This window comes from Acanthopagrus latus, chromosome 18 (assembly GCF_904848185.1).
Source record: "Acanthopagrus latus isolate v.2019 chromosome 18, fAcaLat1.1, whole genome shotgun sequence".
Taxonomy (NCBI): domain Eukaryota; kingdom Metazoa; phylum Chordata; class Actinopteri; order Spariformes; family Sparidae; genus Acanthopagrus; species Acanthopagrus latus.
In genome coordinates this window covers 2,999,834-3,015,695 of record NC_051056.1, presented here as the reverse complement: position 1 = coordinate 3,015,695, position 15,862 = coordinate 2,999,834, and the positions used below count along the sequence as shown (strand labels likewise).

Here is a 15,862-nt window from a genome sequence, read left to right as displayed (position 1 = left end):
TTCAATCTCACCTGAACATTTTGTGCAACTATAATATGGTAATAAATCAACAAGCCAATGGCCAGAATAAATATCAGCATACGTTTCTACAAACCACAGATATGTTGAAGCTTTATATTTCTTTAAGTTTAATTTAAATTTGTATCAAGTGACAGCAATGTGCTTGTGTTCTGGTTCAGTTAAAGAAGCAAAACCACTTGGTTAGGGTTTGGAAACTATTGTGTCTTGGCCTCAAATACCTGTTTTGTTCTCCAATACATGGCTTGACATGTCTCAGTGTCTCATTAAATCACCTGTATCGTTGCAACAAACACGCCTTGAGTTATCCCAACGTCTCGACAAAAACATATAGGTTTGTCGCTACAAACATGGCTGGATGTGTCACAATTTCTCGTTAAAAAACATCTGGTTTTGTCACCAAAATAACACAACTGGAAAATGTCCCAACATCTCGCATAATATGGCTGAAAACATGGCCTTCTTTTATAAAAAAAATGTATGGTTTTGTCAACACAAACAAAGCTGGAAATGTATCGGCAACAATGAGAGGTTTTGGTCAAATAAAACAGTTGAAAACATATGTTATAATTATTGCAAAAATCCTGGCTGGAGTTACCCCGATGTCTCATCAAAATTAGATAGCTTTGTTGCCACAAACATGTTCTGATTACTCGTTTAAAACACTTGGTATTGTTAGAACAAACACTGGAGTTCTCCTGATGTCTCGTCAAAATAAACGGTTTCTCCGGCAAATAATATCTCGATCCTCATAAAAAATAACCAATGATTTCGCAAGCAGCTCTCTTGCCTAGTGGTCACTTACATCATCCCCTGCAAGTCCTGACATAGAACATAAACATGGAACATTGTAGAAATGTCAAAATGAATCATGTGACACATGCCAATTTGAACATACCTGAATTAAAGCACATCAGGTTACTTGTTATCCAAATTACTCTTATACCAGTGCTTCATGTACATGTACCATCCACTTTATGCAACTTTACTCTTCTTTTCCACCACTTTTCAGAGGAACATCTTGCAGACGCACTTTTAACTCCACCACATACAGTATAATAGAGAGCTTAAGCTTCATGAAAGACAATCAACAAGTAAATTTTAAAAAAAAAACTGTTGAAAGCTCCACAGTGACATCAAAGTTTTTACTTAAATGAATGCCACAGTAGCTACTAATATGTTAAATGCCTACTTTTACATAGGAAGCAGCAAACTTATAATTAATGACAATATTTGTGTAAGTCAAAGCACTCCTCTAAAAAACAAACATTATTCAGTTCATATACAGCACTGTCCTTACTCTCAACACTTACTGATTATAATAATGGCAGCAAGGTCAAACACAGATAAGTAAACTAGTTTCTTTAAGTCTGAACTTGTTCCAAGTATTTTACTATAAAACACACGTTTAATGTTTCTTTCTCTGGTGCAATATCCCTTCTCCTTTCTCGGAGCAAAATACAGATCATTTCTGAAGAATCCTTGAACAGAAAAAGATACATTCAAAGAGAACAATGTGGCTGTTTTTAATTTTTACTTCAGGAGTTTATGATTTAATTCAGGCAGAAAATAACTGGTATGATTGAGCTGTTTTGCCCCCCCCCACCAAAAAAAGCCCCCCAAAAAAGGTTTAATCAATTTTAAAGAATGCCTTTCTTTTTCAAATGATGCAAATGGATTAGCTCACTAAGCTGATGTACTGAAACTGAGGCGGCCATATGCAAAAAAAAACAAAAAAAAAAAAAAACATAATCCATATGTTTTGTGTCTTATATCACAGCACAGTAAGCTGCTTTGGATAACATCCCTCAACCACATGCTGTGTGGTGTTCACCAAACAGCCACTGTTGTAATAACAGCCTAAATATCTGTATACTTTACTATACAGACTCCATTTTGTTGCGCTTCCCCCTGCTCTCCCTGCTCCTCAGTGGCGGGAAAAACCTGCTCTCTGACTGAGCGCGAGCTCTCTGGCCGTCACGTGCCGCTTTTCGCCTGTAGGTGGCGCTCAGAGCGCGAGGGACGACCGCTTCCCGCCACTTAGCGGCAGGACGGAGCGGGGCGAGAGAGGCAGAGAGACATAGATACAACATGGCTGAAGGAGGAGAGAGAGAGAGACAGAGAGACATAGAGTCAATATTGCTCAGGGAGGAGAGAGAGAGAGAGAGAGAGAGAGAGCGATGACAGAAAAAACATGTAAAGATGGAGAAGCATCGAAACATTTAATTTCTGTATGTGTTGAGGACATGGAGGGAGAGCAGAGAGGTTTAGACGGTTGGAATCACACAGTATGGCGGCTGGTGAGTGTTTGTAATCAATTTAAGCGCAGTTTATGTCATTTTAAGTGATGGATACTCGGACCTGTGACTCCGAGCTGACTCCGCCGCACACACTCACAGTTTGACGGGTGGAGACAGAAACACACTTAGGCACTGGTTGGTCATAAATGGCGTGTAGGCGAAGTCGCCATAGAGAGAAAGAAATGACAGCAGATGTTGGGAAATCCACGAAGTTGTTGGGGAGGATGCTCTACCACCTCCACGGTTCAGTGTATGGAGAGTGTATGGGGGAGGGAGGGAGGTAGAGACCGGGAGGGAGGAGGGAGGAGGAGGAGGTTGCTCCAGCTCCAGCGCAGTCGTTTGGACTCACTCCACTTTCTCCTCACACACAGTGCAGCCGCGCGACCTGCTCCGTGCCGGACCGGTAGGCGGACAGAGTTTGAAGCGGCAGAGCGGCGACAGCGCGTCGGGGTGGAAACTAACCGAACGACCGCTGCTGGCAACTCCCGGACCTACCGGACCTAGTGTTTATTGCTTGGTCGATTTTTAACCGTTTTTCTCCCCTTTTTTTCTCCCTCCCTTGTCCCGGTGCTCCGTCCGCTTCCACCACCATCACCACCACCTCCTCCACCTTCACTGTCTCCAGGAGGATGCTGTCGGTACAAACCACGCAGTGGTAACTAACCCGCACCCCTCCAAGGAGTAACAGTGAGTGACCCCACTCCGGACGGGTCTTCCCCCGGCTGGGCTCCAGCTCCAGCCTCGGAGAGGAGAGGAGGGTTGACGCGCAGCAGCTCTGGTCACGACAGTAAAACTGGACAGAAATTTTGAGAGGATTTGGAGGAATAATTACCCCTGCCTGTCCGGCTGGATTGTTTGAGTTGATATCAGGTCTCTTTTTCGGCGTGGATTGTTAATTTCGGGTTTTTTTCCCCCGCCCGGAGGTTTGCTCCGCCTGGGTTACCGAGGAGGAGCGGAGCCTGTAGCTGGGCTGGAGCGCTCAGAGCAGGGGAACCACGCAGCTCTCACCCGGTCCAGGTAGGAACTTCTCTCCGCAGACCCGGTGCACACATAATTACAACCCTACATCTTTACATAAAACCTCCGGTGTGGCAGATTTAACACATTTTCATGTGAATCCTGCTGTCGGTGAGCTGCCCTGTCGGAGACGCTTTACGCACGATAATAGGAGGACTATATTCACTTTACTTTAAATCTCGCCTGCATGAACACTTGTGCCTTAATTAAAAAATACACCCGGCGGAGCATAAATCTCTGCAGGCGCACTAACGATCGAGCAGCTGCCTTTTTTTCTTCTTTTTTTTTTTTTACACACTTGTTGTCTAAATAAACCCATTTAAAACAAATGAATGCTCATATTCGGAGCCTAATCTCCTCTGATGGGTATTTTACCTATATTACACTACAGTGCTGATTGATCCGTATCGATCCCCTCCGTCCTCTACATTACCTCAACGTCTGTCAGTAATAAAATACAGCTTCCTGTGGGTCAATCCGGGCTTCCCAACCTCTCTCCAACTGAAAAAATCACTACAGTAAATCCAGCTCGATGCGTTTCAGGATGGAAGTACAGTAGCTCCCTATAGTGCGTATAGGAGCATCATCACAGTGGGGTTTCATTATGGCTCCATCTGAGGCGCTAAGAGTTCTGCAGGGACTCTCAGTCTATAGAGAGCAGAATATAAAATGGCAGTAAAAAGAAGAAGCTCATCATTATAATCAGAGGTTTGTCTTCCCACTGTAATATTAGAGCTAATCTGCCTTCAGGGACTCCTGGGGCGGCTTAAAGCAACAATACAGCAGTCCATTCTTCAGAGGCTGCTCATAAACCAGTAAGGCGAGGGAGTATCTCTCTACATATCTGTTTCTCTATTGCACCTGAGGCCTCACGGGCACCTGTAGCATCAGACTTTTTGCTGTATGTTCAGTTAACATGAGCTCAAATCCAAATAAAGGTGGAGGGGGCAGGTGGACGTGATAATCCACCACCTCACAGCGACTGAGCGAGTGCACGTCACCAGCTGGGAATCCAGTCCGTCCAGTCCCCCCGGTCTCGCGCTCTCCGGTCCTCTGCTACTGCTGTGGAGAAAGAGGATGGGCGTTCAACCTGCTCTACATGACAGGGAGGGAGGGAGAGCGAGAGAGAGAGAGAGAGAGAGGAAGGGAGGGTGAGGGGGAGTTGGGTATTTACATGCAAACTGCATCTGCTGTTCCCTGACAGCGAGTGAGCTGTAGTAAGGAAACGCCACCACCACCGCTTCTCAAACGTCCCTGTCAGGAGCGCCGTGTGTGCAAACGTTCTGCTGATGTTCTGTGGAGCACTCAAGGGGAACTTGCTGTTTCGATTCCTGCACTTGACCTTTGACCCTGTTCCTCATTTCCCCGTCTCCTCTATCTGATAATTTCTTGTGAAGCACTTGTGACATAAAGACACGTAAACTGATCTGATGTTTCATTTGATGAAACCAGCTCAGCAGGGCTGGTGTATTTCCTGAAAGCAGGCATTTCAAGTCTGTAAAAAAGATGTTATCTTGTTGTTTATGGCTTGAAATGTTTTTATTGTAAGAAAAATGTTTCAAAAAAAAAGCTTCAGAGGTCCAAAGTGTGGTTCCCTCCGTGCTCTCCTACTGTAAGTGTATATTCGGGTTTATTTTGCGGCAGAAGTGGGTGAGTCTGTCAGAGGTTTGCGGCCACTTTGGATGGCAGACCCTGCTGTCACCCAATCTCCTGCCTCCGCGGTGTCGAAGGGCGAGGTCTGAGGTCTGATACCAACCTTTGGGATCTCTCTCTGCCTCCTCTAATTTGTAGGAGCATCCGTCCAATTCTGACCAGATAAAAAAATGAACCACACAGTCGTTCATCCACGGTGGCTCTGCAGAAGGGTTAGGCGGTGTGAGGTGGAGGATTAGCCAGCGGGGAGAGGAAGGGGAGGATGAGGAGGAGGTGGAGGGAGGTCGAACAGAGTCCGTTCTGCACATTTCAGCGTAAAAATTGAAGATCTGAGCGAGCCGTGTCGTTAATGCCCGTCATTAAAATGGGGAGCTGGGAGAGTGGAAATGGTTTTGGTGTGTGAAATGGGAGCGCACACACACACACGTTCACATCCCCGCTCTGCAGAGAAAGGCGTCCACGCTTCCGATTACAGAGTTTTCACGGCGGGTTTGGTTCAGGTGTGACAACAAGAAGTCACAAGGAGGAGGCCAAAAACTCACAGAGGCAAAATTACTGTGTTTATACAATCTTTTTTTGTGTACTTGAATTTGTAATCCGTCGTTTTTCTTCTCCCGTCGTTCCTGTGTATGTTTCCTGAACTGATACTGGAAACCACTGGCATCTATAAAACATTCTCAAACAGACTTTGGACAAGAGATTTTTGAAGGAAGTTTGGCCGCCGGCGATTATTTAGACAATTGCGATATGATTCACAATTACTAGGGTGATGATTTTTTGCATCATGCCAAAAACACAGAACCTACACACCAAATTATGTTCAGGTTATCTAAACACCTGGTTATGCAGCATTCCGTCAGATTAAACCACATATTGGTTTAAACACAAAAATGCATAAATTAATTGTGTACGGGGTGTGAAAAGCATGCAATAACTACGCAATTTATATCTGAACGCTCTAATCGACCAAAGCTGCCATGACAGCAACCACGGGTGATGTCATCCACTCGAGGCAACTGTCATCATTTTGATAGTTTGATTTAAAACAAAAGAAGAGTCATGGAGGTCGCTAAAACCATTAGAAATCATCCTGAGGGGATCACGAACATCCACGACCAGCTTCATGGAAGTGTGTCTGTGGGTGGCAGACAGACACACATGTTGTCGTTTCCGGCTGTAAAAGCGACTAAAAGCGCCTTTATTGAGCCGACGTTATATTGCTCTATTGATTTTTTTTTTAAGCCAGTCGATAGAAATGAGGGTTGCAGGCAGTTAGACGGTCTGAAAACCCGCTGCCTGCTCACACTCTGAGCGCCAGGTGTCATTTCACACCAACATGCAAAACACACCCCTGCATATTTACAGTAGATGATGCATGAGCAGCTGTGCAGCATCTATTTTTTTACTTTAGCGGCAACTGTCAGCTCTTTTTATGATCGCCTCATCTTTCAGGTATTTTTGAAGCATAGACAGACATCTTGTTTTGTCCAAAACCAACAGATATTTGATGTACAGTGATACAAGATCGACACAGTTTCTCAATAGCGTCAAATGATTTATCGGTTATGTAAATTACCGTTGGTTACTTTTTGCTGGATTCATTGCCCTCAACACTAATCAGTTGAAATGCTTCACCAGCTGAGACTGATTCAACAGATTTAAGCTGAGGCTGTAATATACGCAGGTGCAGTGATGTGTAATCTTTGTAGACAGACAGTAACAAGAAACAATTTTCAGTATTTTTATTGTAACAGATGTGAGTTGTAGTCTCTGTGGTCAATTATTCTTGATCACCAGAAGGGACTTTGGTATTGGATTACTCATAAATTACACATTAATTGTACCTCATAGTATTTTCTACATATAGTCTAAAAAGCTCCAAATCCAAAAGATAATAGACTCATAGACCACTAATGGAAAAATGATTTTTAGGGGCTAAAAGTAGTTTGTATTCTGTACGTTTTACTGTGTCTTCGGTAATATTAGTACATTTAAGTATTTCTGTACTATGAATGTACTCTGTGATGACCTGTCAACATCTAGATGTTAAATATCTGGCTCTGATGCAGTGACCGCAACAGTTCTAGTGACCGATGTTGGCTCAGTGACTTTGGTTAAAGTGGTGTGTTGAGTTCAGCCTAAGGCTGCAACTAACAATAATTATTATCTTCTTGATTCATTGATAAGTTGTCTGGTCTATAAATTGAAAAAAAATGTTCACTTGCTCAAATGTTCAAAAAAATGTTGATCATTGTTTAATCCTCTAATGCCTTGTTTTTTTTCTAAAACCCAAAGATATTTAGTTTACTCTCATCAAGGAGATAGAAACCAAAAATATTCACACTTTGAGAGGCTGGAATCAAGCATTTTGAGCTTTTTTCATATACTAAAATATACTCAAAACAGTCTGCAATTAAATAAGAGATCCGGGCAGATGTGCTGTCCAACCATGTCTAAATGCGAAAGACTGTATATGTGTTTTTAAAGACTTACCATGAAGTCGCGATAATTGTACGCCATTACGCCCAATACCAGCGCATCAATACATTCTTAAGACACTTTAATTAAACAAAAAGGTTTGATCAGCATTTTTATGTGACAACTAAATTTATTTTCAAATATCAAATGCTGTCTAAACACAGGCAGAGGTTCAAAAATTTGCTTAAATAACACAATTCTAAAATCGGCTGAAATTTTGAATGAAGTCTGATACTGTCTGACCAAAGAATAAGTAAACAAAAGCAGGTGGTGAGATTGTTTTTGACTTTTTATTTATAAAAAGTACACATCATATTTTGGTCTCTCAATGTAAATCTATATGAATTTACCTCACAGTTCAATTTATTTCATAACTGCTAAATGTCCCACTCAGTGCATATCTACTAATAACATTTTTCAGCTTTATTTTGTCCTCATCCTCCTGCCTTAGTCTGACATGTGGAATAAATATGTTGCCGTGGATTTAAAAAGCAGTGTACTGATGACGCCTGATCTTTACTTCATACCAGCCTGCTGTTCATCTGCCATCCACTCCCATAATCCCCTTCTGCTGCTGCTGCCAGTGGATCAGAGTGTGTGTTTGTGTGTGTGTGTGTGTGTGTGTGTGTGTATTATAGGTTAGACAGCACTTCCTGTCAGTAGAGGAAGGACAAACGTTTGATCCCTGATCCGGTCAGTTCTGACACAGTGCCTGCGAGCAAGATGGAGACAATACACCGAAACCAGTCTTGAAAACATAAAAACCAGTGAGTCACTTCGCAGTAATCCAAAGTTTCCTGTCTGACAGTAAAATGGCCGTCATACGAAGCCGTGTCACAGCACGGTCGCATTCTTCTCATATCAGCATGATCACCTGATAGGTTTCACTGCCGATGCAGAATATTTACACAAGGTGTGTCAGATATGAGATTTATTACAAGTAATACATGTGTGGAAGCAGTTTATATGATTGTTAATGTATCAACTCAGTGATATAATGTTTATTTTAGTGTTCACCGCTTGTGACCATTGGCTGTTTTCGTAACTGTTATTATCTTTGTGAAGGCCGCTATAAAATCTGTAGTTTATTTGTTTTTGGTCCATACAAAAAAATGTCAGAAAATGTTTTAAACTACCATTTTGATTTGATATTATGCTATCAAACACTGGATGCCAATTTGATATTGCAATTTATAGTGAATTATTTGCTTTTTAAAGATTAGACTGGGGGGAAAAAAAATGTAATCTTTCACATTTAGAGACTGTATCTTATCATATTTTCAAAAAACAATGCATGTCACATGTCAGCCAGTCTTTCTGAGATTCACTTTGGCATAAAACAAGTGGAAAATGAACTAATAGTTTAAGTAAAATGCTACATTTAGCTGTAACTTTTGTTTGGATAATATTAGCGTAGTTGCGGTGCTAATTTTGGTTGACGGTAACTCACATTATGTTTAAGCATCAAGCTGACAGACTAAGCACTTTTGTTAGGTAACATAGATATTGTATCGGCAAAACGTTTCCATCAATATCCATTTTTATACTATTATCACACCTTGGACTTATGAAACAGATATGAACGATTTTGTCTTTAGACATGGTTGGACAGCATAACCTGTACAATCAGTCGATTAGTTGGCTGAATTAATCTTTGTCTAAAAAAGTTAATAATTCTCAGTTTCTGCTTCTTAAATGTGAATTCCTCCTCCATGACAATACAATGAATATCTCTATCATGTACAGACCAAAAAAAATGGTGCAAACAACTGATTGATTAATCAGGAAAGTAATTGAGAAATTTATCAACAATGATACAAATGGTTTGTTAGAACTCGAGACTGAACTCCAATTAAAATCAAAACTTCTCTGGCATTTCTGCACACGCAAACAGATGTCGCTAACATAAACTCACACACACCCACCGACACACACACACAGATGGTGTCAGGAGGCAGACCGGCTCAGGCAACAGTTGGCTGCTGCATCTGAATAGGGAGGATGTGTGTGTGTGCTAATCTGAATCAAACAATGGTGGTGAATGGAGTCATTAGAGTAATCCCCTTTGTGCAGCAGGGCGGGGGGACCACACACACGCACGCACACAACACACTCACGTCACACTGGACTATCCAGAGAGCTCACCTGGACCATGAACATCCCATCCTTGTGAGATCTGAAAACATCAAAGCATCTTTTGATTTGTGTGTGTGTGTATGTGTGAGTGTGCGTGTGTGTGTGTGTGTAATGTGTGTGCGCGTGTTCTATTTAATTCAAGCCAGAGTCTGGTATGTGTGAACTCGACATTCAAGTTACTGGAGTTTATATAAGGAACACACACCTGCAGACACACACACACACACACACACACACACACACACACACCCTGATATGAAGTTACTCACCTATGCTTGTCGGACTGAAACTTTCAGAACATGTTTCAAGTTTGGCTTCTGGATAGTTTTCATATTTTAATGCTTTGTAATTGGTCTGATGAGGTTTCTGTGTAATTATAGCAACAAATTAGTGCAATTAAAAATGTTGCCAACAGATTATTCAACCTTTTATGTAACACAGACTACTTTATTTGGTTTCTGTCACACAAACATGTTCACATCAAGAATATTGCACTAATTAGGTGAAGTAAACTGCAGCAGACTGGTGTGATTATATCATGTAGTTTGTCAGTGATTTTACTAAACTAATGAAGAGGGTTTTTTTTGTTTTTTTTTAATATCTTTGTATATAACTTGCTGCGTCAGAGCAAAAGTAGCACATTTGTAAAGTACATCCAAACATGTCTCAAGTGTAAAATTGGCAAAATGTACACGGGACTCGGGGACTATCTGAACAAAAAAAAAAAAAAAGAGAATGACATTCTATGCAGACTTTTGATACCAATAACAGTGATGGAATGTAACTAAGTACATTTAATCACGTATAATTTTGAGGTCATGTCACATCTGAGCTGCTGTGAGAAAATGATGTGGTGATGCTGGGGGCGGGACTTGTGTAAAGGAACCAATGGGCTGTTTGTTATGGAGATAAAGGCAGCAGTCAGTCAACACTGTAGATGCTCAGTTCAGCAGAGAGACGAAGAAGAGCAGCAGCTCATCTCAGGGGATCTTAAGAGTTTAACCGGATCAGTAGTCCAGTTCTTCAGGTCAGTAGTCCAGTTCATGGGTCACTGGTCCAGTGTCATGTTCTCCGGTTTATATTTTCAAGTATATTTAAAAATTATTTGGTAATTAAGTGATTGTTATGATAGATTTTTTTTAGATCAGGATGTTTAGTGCTTTAATATCTGAAGATGTATTCGTGGAACAAGCTGTTTCTTTTGATTGCAAAAAGATAGATAGATAGATAGATAGATAGATAGATAGATAGATTATAAAATGACTCAGACTTTGAAAAATGACTACGTTTGTGGAAGAGTTGGATTGTTCATCTTACCTTAAATGGATTGTTCGATCAAACTTGGAACTTGGATAGGATTTGCCTTTTTTGGGGACAGATATTGTATTTTATTATTTATACGGAATACTTCACCGAAACATGGGAATCCACCTCCATGCTGATGGAAAGTTGGGTGATTTTTTTGTGAAGCTTGGAGCATTCTCCTGAAGAACCAAAGAAGCCCAGAGATCCCAAATTGATTTAAAACTCATATTGTTTAAGATGAAATCTTCACTGTAGCTGCTGATCTAAAAGCAACTCCTAGGCTTCACCTGACTGTCCATCAGCATGGCAGGGAGGAGATACTGACTGAATCGTCATTTTTGGGTGAACTGCTCCTTTAAGTTTGTTATAGAGTATTAAAAGTGTTGCTGTGACATTTACGGCCGTGTTGTAGGTTAACGTTGTGTGATGTCGGGACAGCTGCAGCTCTGTACTTGTTTCTCTAATGTAATGTAATACACAGTAGTTAAAGTTTGTGTGGGACATTAAACATGGACATACACTGAATATCAATAGTGAAAGCACACACACTCTCAGTGGGAGGTAACGGGGCCATTGAGCTGCTTTGTAATGTACAGACGAGCGTCGCTGTCTGGACACGCCCTCTCTCTCTCGCCTGTGTGTCCTTCATTGTAAGTCTATGTCTCTCACCCGTTTCAGGAGTCAAACCCTCAAACAGTTACTGCCCAGCGGCTTACACATGGAAATGTTACTGTCCTCATACAGCCCCCTGATGTCTTTGTATTTGAACACACACACACACACACGCACACACACTGGTTCCAGCTGCTCATTGGCACACACACATAAACACACACACATATATTGGCTGGTTGATGAGAAAGTTTCTGACTGTGGGAAAAAGAACAAGCTGGACGATCTCCGGCTCACCCGACTGTCCCCGAGGAGACAATGCACACACACACACACACACACACACACACACAAAAACATACACTACATGTGAACAAACATGTTTCTTCTCACGACCCTGCAAGCTTTTTAAGGACACTCTGATTCCATATGTTAATGTTTACGCTGCAGCCCTCATAACTCACATCATGTAATTAGCTCACAAGCTGCATTCCAGTCAAGTTGCCAAGTTCAGTATTGCACAGTTTTCTGTTTTTAAGAGACTCCAAATGTATTATCTCTGATCAAATGTCTAAATATTGAGACAATACTTTGGGGATGGATTTCTTCAGTTGGATGCTTAGAAGGCGTGGTTGTGAGATTTGGTCCTTTATTCGGAACAGAATGCGTCTGTAACTTAAACAATTTCAACTTGCAAGTGGTCTGGTCAGATTTGTTTTCTTTTTTAAGTTCTCAGTCATCAGCTTTTAAACAAAGCTTGTGTTCAGGCTACATTTAACATTTGCAAACAACTTTTTTGTTGAAAAACATCTTTGGTGTCACAGAACATTGTAGTGGAAGTGGAGGTAACAAATAGGTTGTACTGACGAAAGATTTACTTATCATATGTAGTACATGAATATACAATTTGTAGGACTTAGTTCTTGATTCAGATCAATCTTCATGTGATTGATCCCGGGATTTATTAATATGTGCCTTTTCCTGTTGATTCAGGACAGAAGTTAACACTCACACAGCACCAAATGTGGGCAGATGTGTTTGGCAATTAAATCTCTAAAGGCAACCCTCCATGGTCCACTCATGTGCACCTCATGCACTCTGAAATCTCCATCACTTTGTACACCCAACATGGACTTCATGGTGCATTCAAGTGTGACTTTTAATCTCAGAAAACTATTTTTGAATAACCACGAAGGTTGAGGAAACAGGAACTCTTCTGATTTTCCTACTTCCTGTTGAAGTACATAGGCTAACATCTGTCATAACACAACAGTAACAACATGCCATTCATTTAGTTTTGGGCAGACTTCAATCACCAGGTAAGAGGGGTTCTACATGTTCCAGCATAAACTCAGATATCAGACATCAGTGGCGATACCCAGCTCTATGCCATTGTTTAAAAAAGTGTAGTGACCCTATTAGCTTCCCAGCCAAACACCCTGAGTTTTAGAAACTCAAACTGTGCAGCCAAACTTTATTTTAGATTCTAGAGTAGACCCAACTGTCTGCACTGACACCAAATGTGTCAGGCTGTCTGAAATGATGCACAGGATGTGTAGAATATTTCCTTTTACTGGAATGATTCAGCCTTTAGTTTGAAGACTTTGTGCAGTCAAACGTAAAGAATATGCAATATAAATGTGACTGTCAGACCGAGAAAAATAAGGTCACATGGCTTCATCCCACATCGCAAATTCCTCCTGAAAGCGTCCTTTCTTCCCTCATGTGGTGTGTTTCCTGGTTTATATTAACCTGCAGGCAAAACATGAGGTCAGTGTTACACGAACTCCTCTTTCAGGACGTGTGAGGTTTCATGTTAACACACAAGGAAACTCAAACATAGTTTATGTTTTTGGCATTTACCATTGATACAAAATGTACTCCAACAAAATCAGTCAGATATCATCTCGTTAAAGAGCTTAGGGATTCGACTAATGATTATTTTCATTTTTAGTCTCTGAAATACCTATCAGAAATTTTCCAGAGAAAATGCAAATTATCGTATTGCTCTTTTTGTCCAACTAACAGTCCAAACCACCAGACTATTTGTACACCGTCATGAATGTAAAGAAAAACAATAAATCTTTACATTTAAGGCACTGGAACCAGACAATGGTTGCTTGAAAGATAATCAAAATGATGAAACAATAATGAAAACAGTTTATTAATTGACTTTTGATCCCGATGTAAAAGTGCAGACGGTGGTTCATCTATTTAAGACCACAAATATTTATATAAGAGTATATCATATCTAATCCTTTAATAAAATTTACATGTGGAGCTACTCTTAACAACAAAACATTGAAAAAGTAAAGAAAATGAGTGTGAAAGTGGCTGAAATCATTAAAAATTCAACACAAAAACATTGTCTTTCCTGTTGAAGATGTACATTTCTTGTCATCATGTCCTCCTTGTATGAGTACAGTACGTATCTACACCTCGTCTGACTGGTTGGTTCACTTCAGTTCAGTGCAGACACACTGTTGTGTTCACTGGTGCGTCGGCAGACTGGACGTCGGCCAGTAATCAGTGTTGTTTCAGCTCTGTTTCCACGGTGACGTGTGAAATGCTGCGGGGTCAAAGGTCAGAGGTTGGCTGTTTAGGGTATTTGGCAGCTCTGCAGAAAAATGTGAGAAAAGAAACACATCACACTGTAACACACAGAGGTATTCTCATGCACATTCACACCCCCGCTCACACACACACACACACACACACACACACACACACACACACACACACACACACACACACACACACACACACACACATTCACATGCGTACTGGGGTAATTAGGTGTGTGTGTCACAGCAGGGAGCCGCTACAACGACGTCGAACATTTGCTGCTTTCTGCCTCGCAGTAGTTGAGACTTTATGCTTTTCTCTTTGAGTTCATGGACTTTGTCACCATTTTCATGGCATTTTATGGACTTAAAGATTGATTGATTACATGTAGGAACAATAAACCGAGTAATAGATAATGAACATAATCATTTGTTTCTTAGTTTTTTGCATTTCATCATTGAAAACTGAGCCCTTGGAAAATGCCTCCTAGAACAGATCCTCCTCTGAGCTTCTTGTCTCCTTCATCTTTTTTAACAGTTCAGTTAAAAGTTCTCAAACTCCGGCCACGATCTTTGTAGTGACTCTTTGTGTTAAAGCAATTCTTACTGTGGATACAAACTCAAGTAGAGCTTGGTGTTTTTGATTTAAAGAAGATGGCATTACACATCCACCTGGTTAGCCGTGCCTCTGGGCGTAACCTGCATCGAGACAGCGAGTCACCAGCAGATCTTTCACATTGACTCATTGTCTCCCTGACGCTAATGAGATCAGGCAGTGATATTTGGTATCAAATTACAAATAAAAGTAAAAAGTCCAAACGCAGCCTTGAGCTGTACTTTTTTCATCCTCACCGACTGAAGTTCCTGAATCTCTCCGGCTACTCCAGATGAGTTCAGGGTTGCAGTTCTAATGTGAAAAAGGCCTCTTGAGTTTTTCAGTGTGTAAAAACAGACGAGTGCTTCACATGTATGAGGGGACATTCTGTATTGAAGTGACTTTACTGGCAACGCTTTCTATGAACAGAAGCTGCTGGAGGAGTTTAGGCCGTCGATTTATTTCGTGTCACGAAATGAATGTGTACAAGGCCCGCTGACTCCTCTCTCACTCTGTAGGAGACTTAACAGGCTCAGAAATACAAGCATTCACTCCCACACACACACACACACACACACAGTTGAGGCGTACACAGTAAAGTCGGTGTATCAGCTTCGCAGTGAGGATGAGGAGAGCTACGAGACTTCCTGCTTCCTGCTCAGCATGCCGATCCATGTTGGAGTGTGTGTGTGTGTGTGTGTGTGTGTGTGTGTGTGTGTGTGTGTGCATGCATGCATGTGTGTGCGTTCCTCTCCAAATCAAGGACGTGAGGAGAAAAAAAACTCTCCAGATTAACCTCGGCGACCCGCAGCCGAGAAAACTCCTACAGCACGAAATACAGAGTGTGTCTGAGATGAATTACTGCCAAGAGAGGAAAAAAAAACAGAGACAGAGAGAAGAAAGAGAGGGAGAGGTGGAGGGACGGAGGAGAGGAAGAATAGCTTTATATCTAAAAAAAGAGTCTGGCTCAGATATAACATGAATGCCAGGCACCAGGTGAAAAGTTAATTTGTGAGGAAAATGTTGAGCCACTCAGTTCTCATCATCACAATCTGAATTTATGGTTTAATTTATGCTGAAATACGCTTCAGTGTTGTTTTATATCTAAAATGATCTTATTTCTCATTCTGATTAAGAAGCTCTGTGCTTCATGTTAGAGGCCTATAATGTCATAGTATTTTAAC

General features: G+C 41.3%; 1 protein-coding gene across 6 annotated transcripts in view; it reads left to right on the top strand.

The window, feature by feature from the left end:
• Window positions 1–2,136: 2,136 nt before the first annotated feature.
• The window catches only part of LOC119007285 (protocadherin-1-like), a 205,851-nt gene continuing 192,125 nt past the window's right edge, over window positions 2,137–15,862 (top strand). For 3 of the 6 annotated variants that reach the window (XM_037076841.1, XM_037076847.1, XM_037076846.1), the window contains exon 1: window positions 10,490–10,629. In XM_037076841.1, coding sequence (XP_036932736.1) covers window positions 10,505–10,629 — 125 coding nt within the window. In that variant the 5' untranslated portion in view covers window positions 10,490–10,504. Of the gene's footprint in view, window positions 2,319–2,689; window positions 3,336–10,489; window positions 10,630–15,862 lie in introns of those variants that run through there. The other 3 variants (XM_037076844.1, XM_037076842.1, XM_037076845.1) reach the window with 3 other exon arrangements.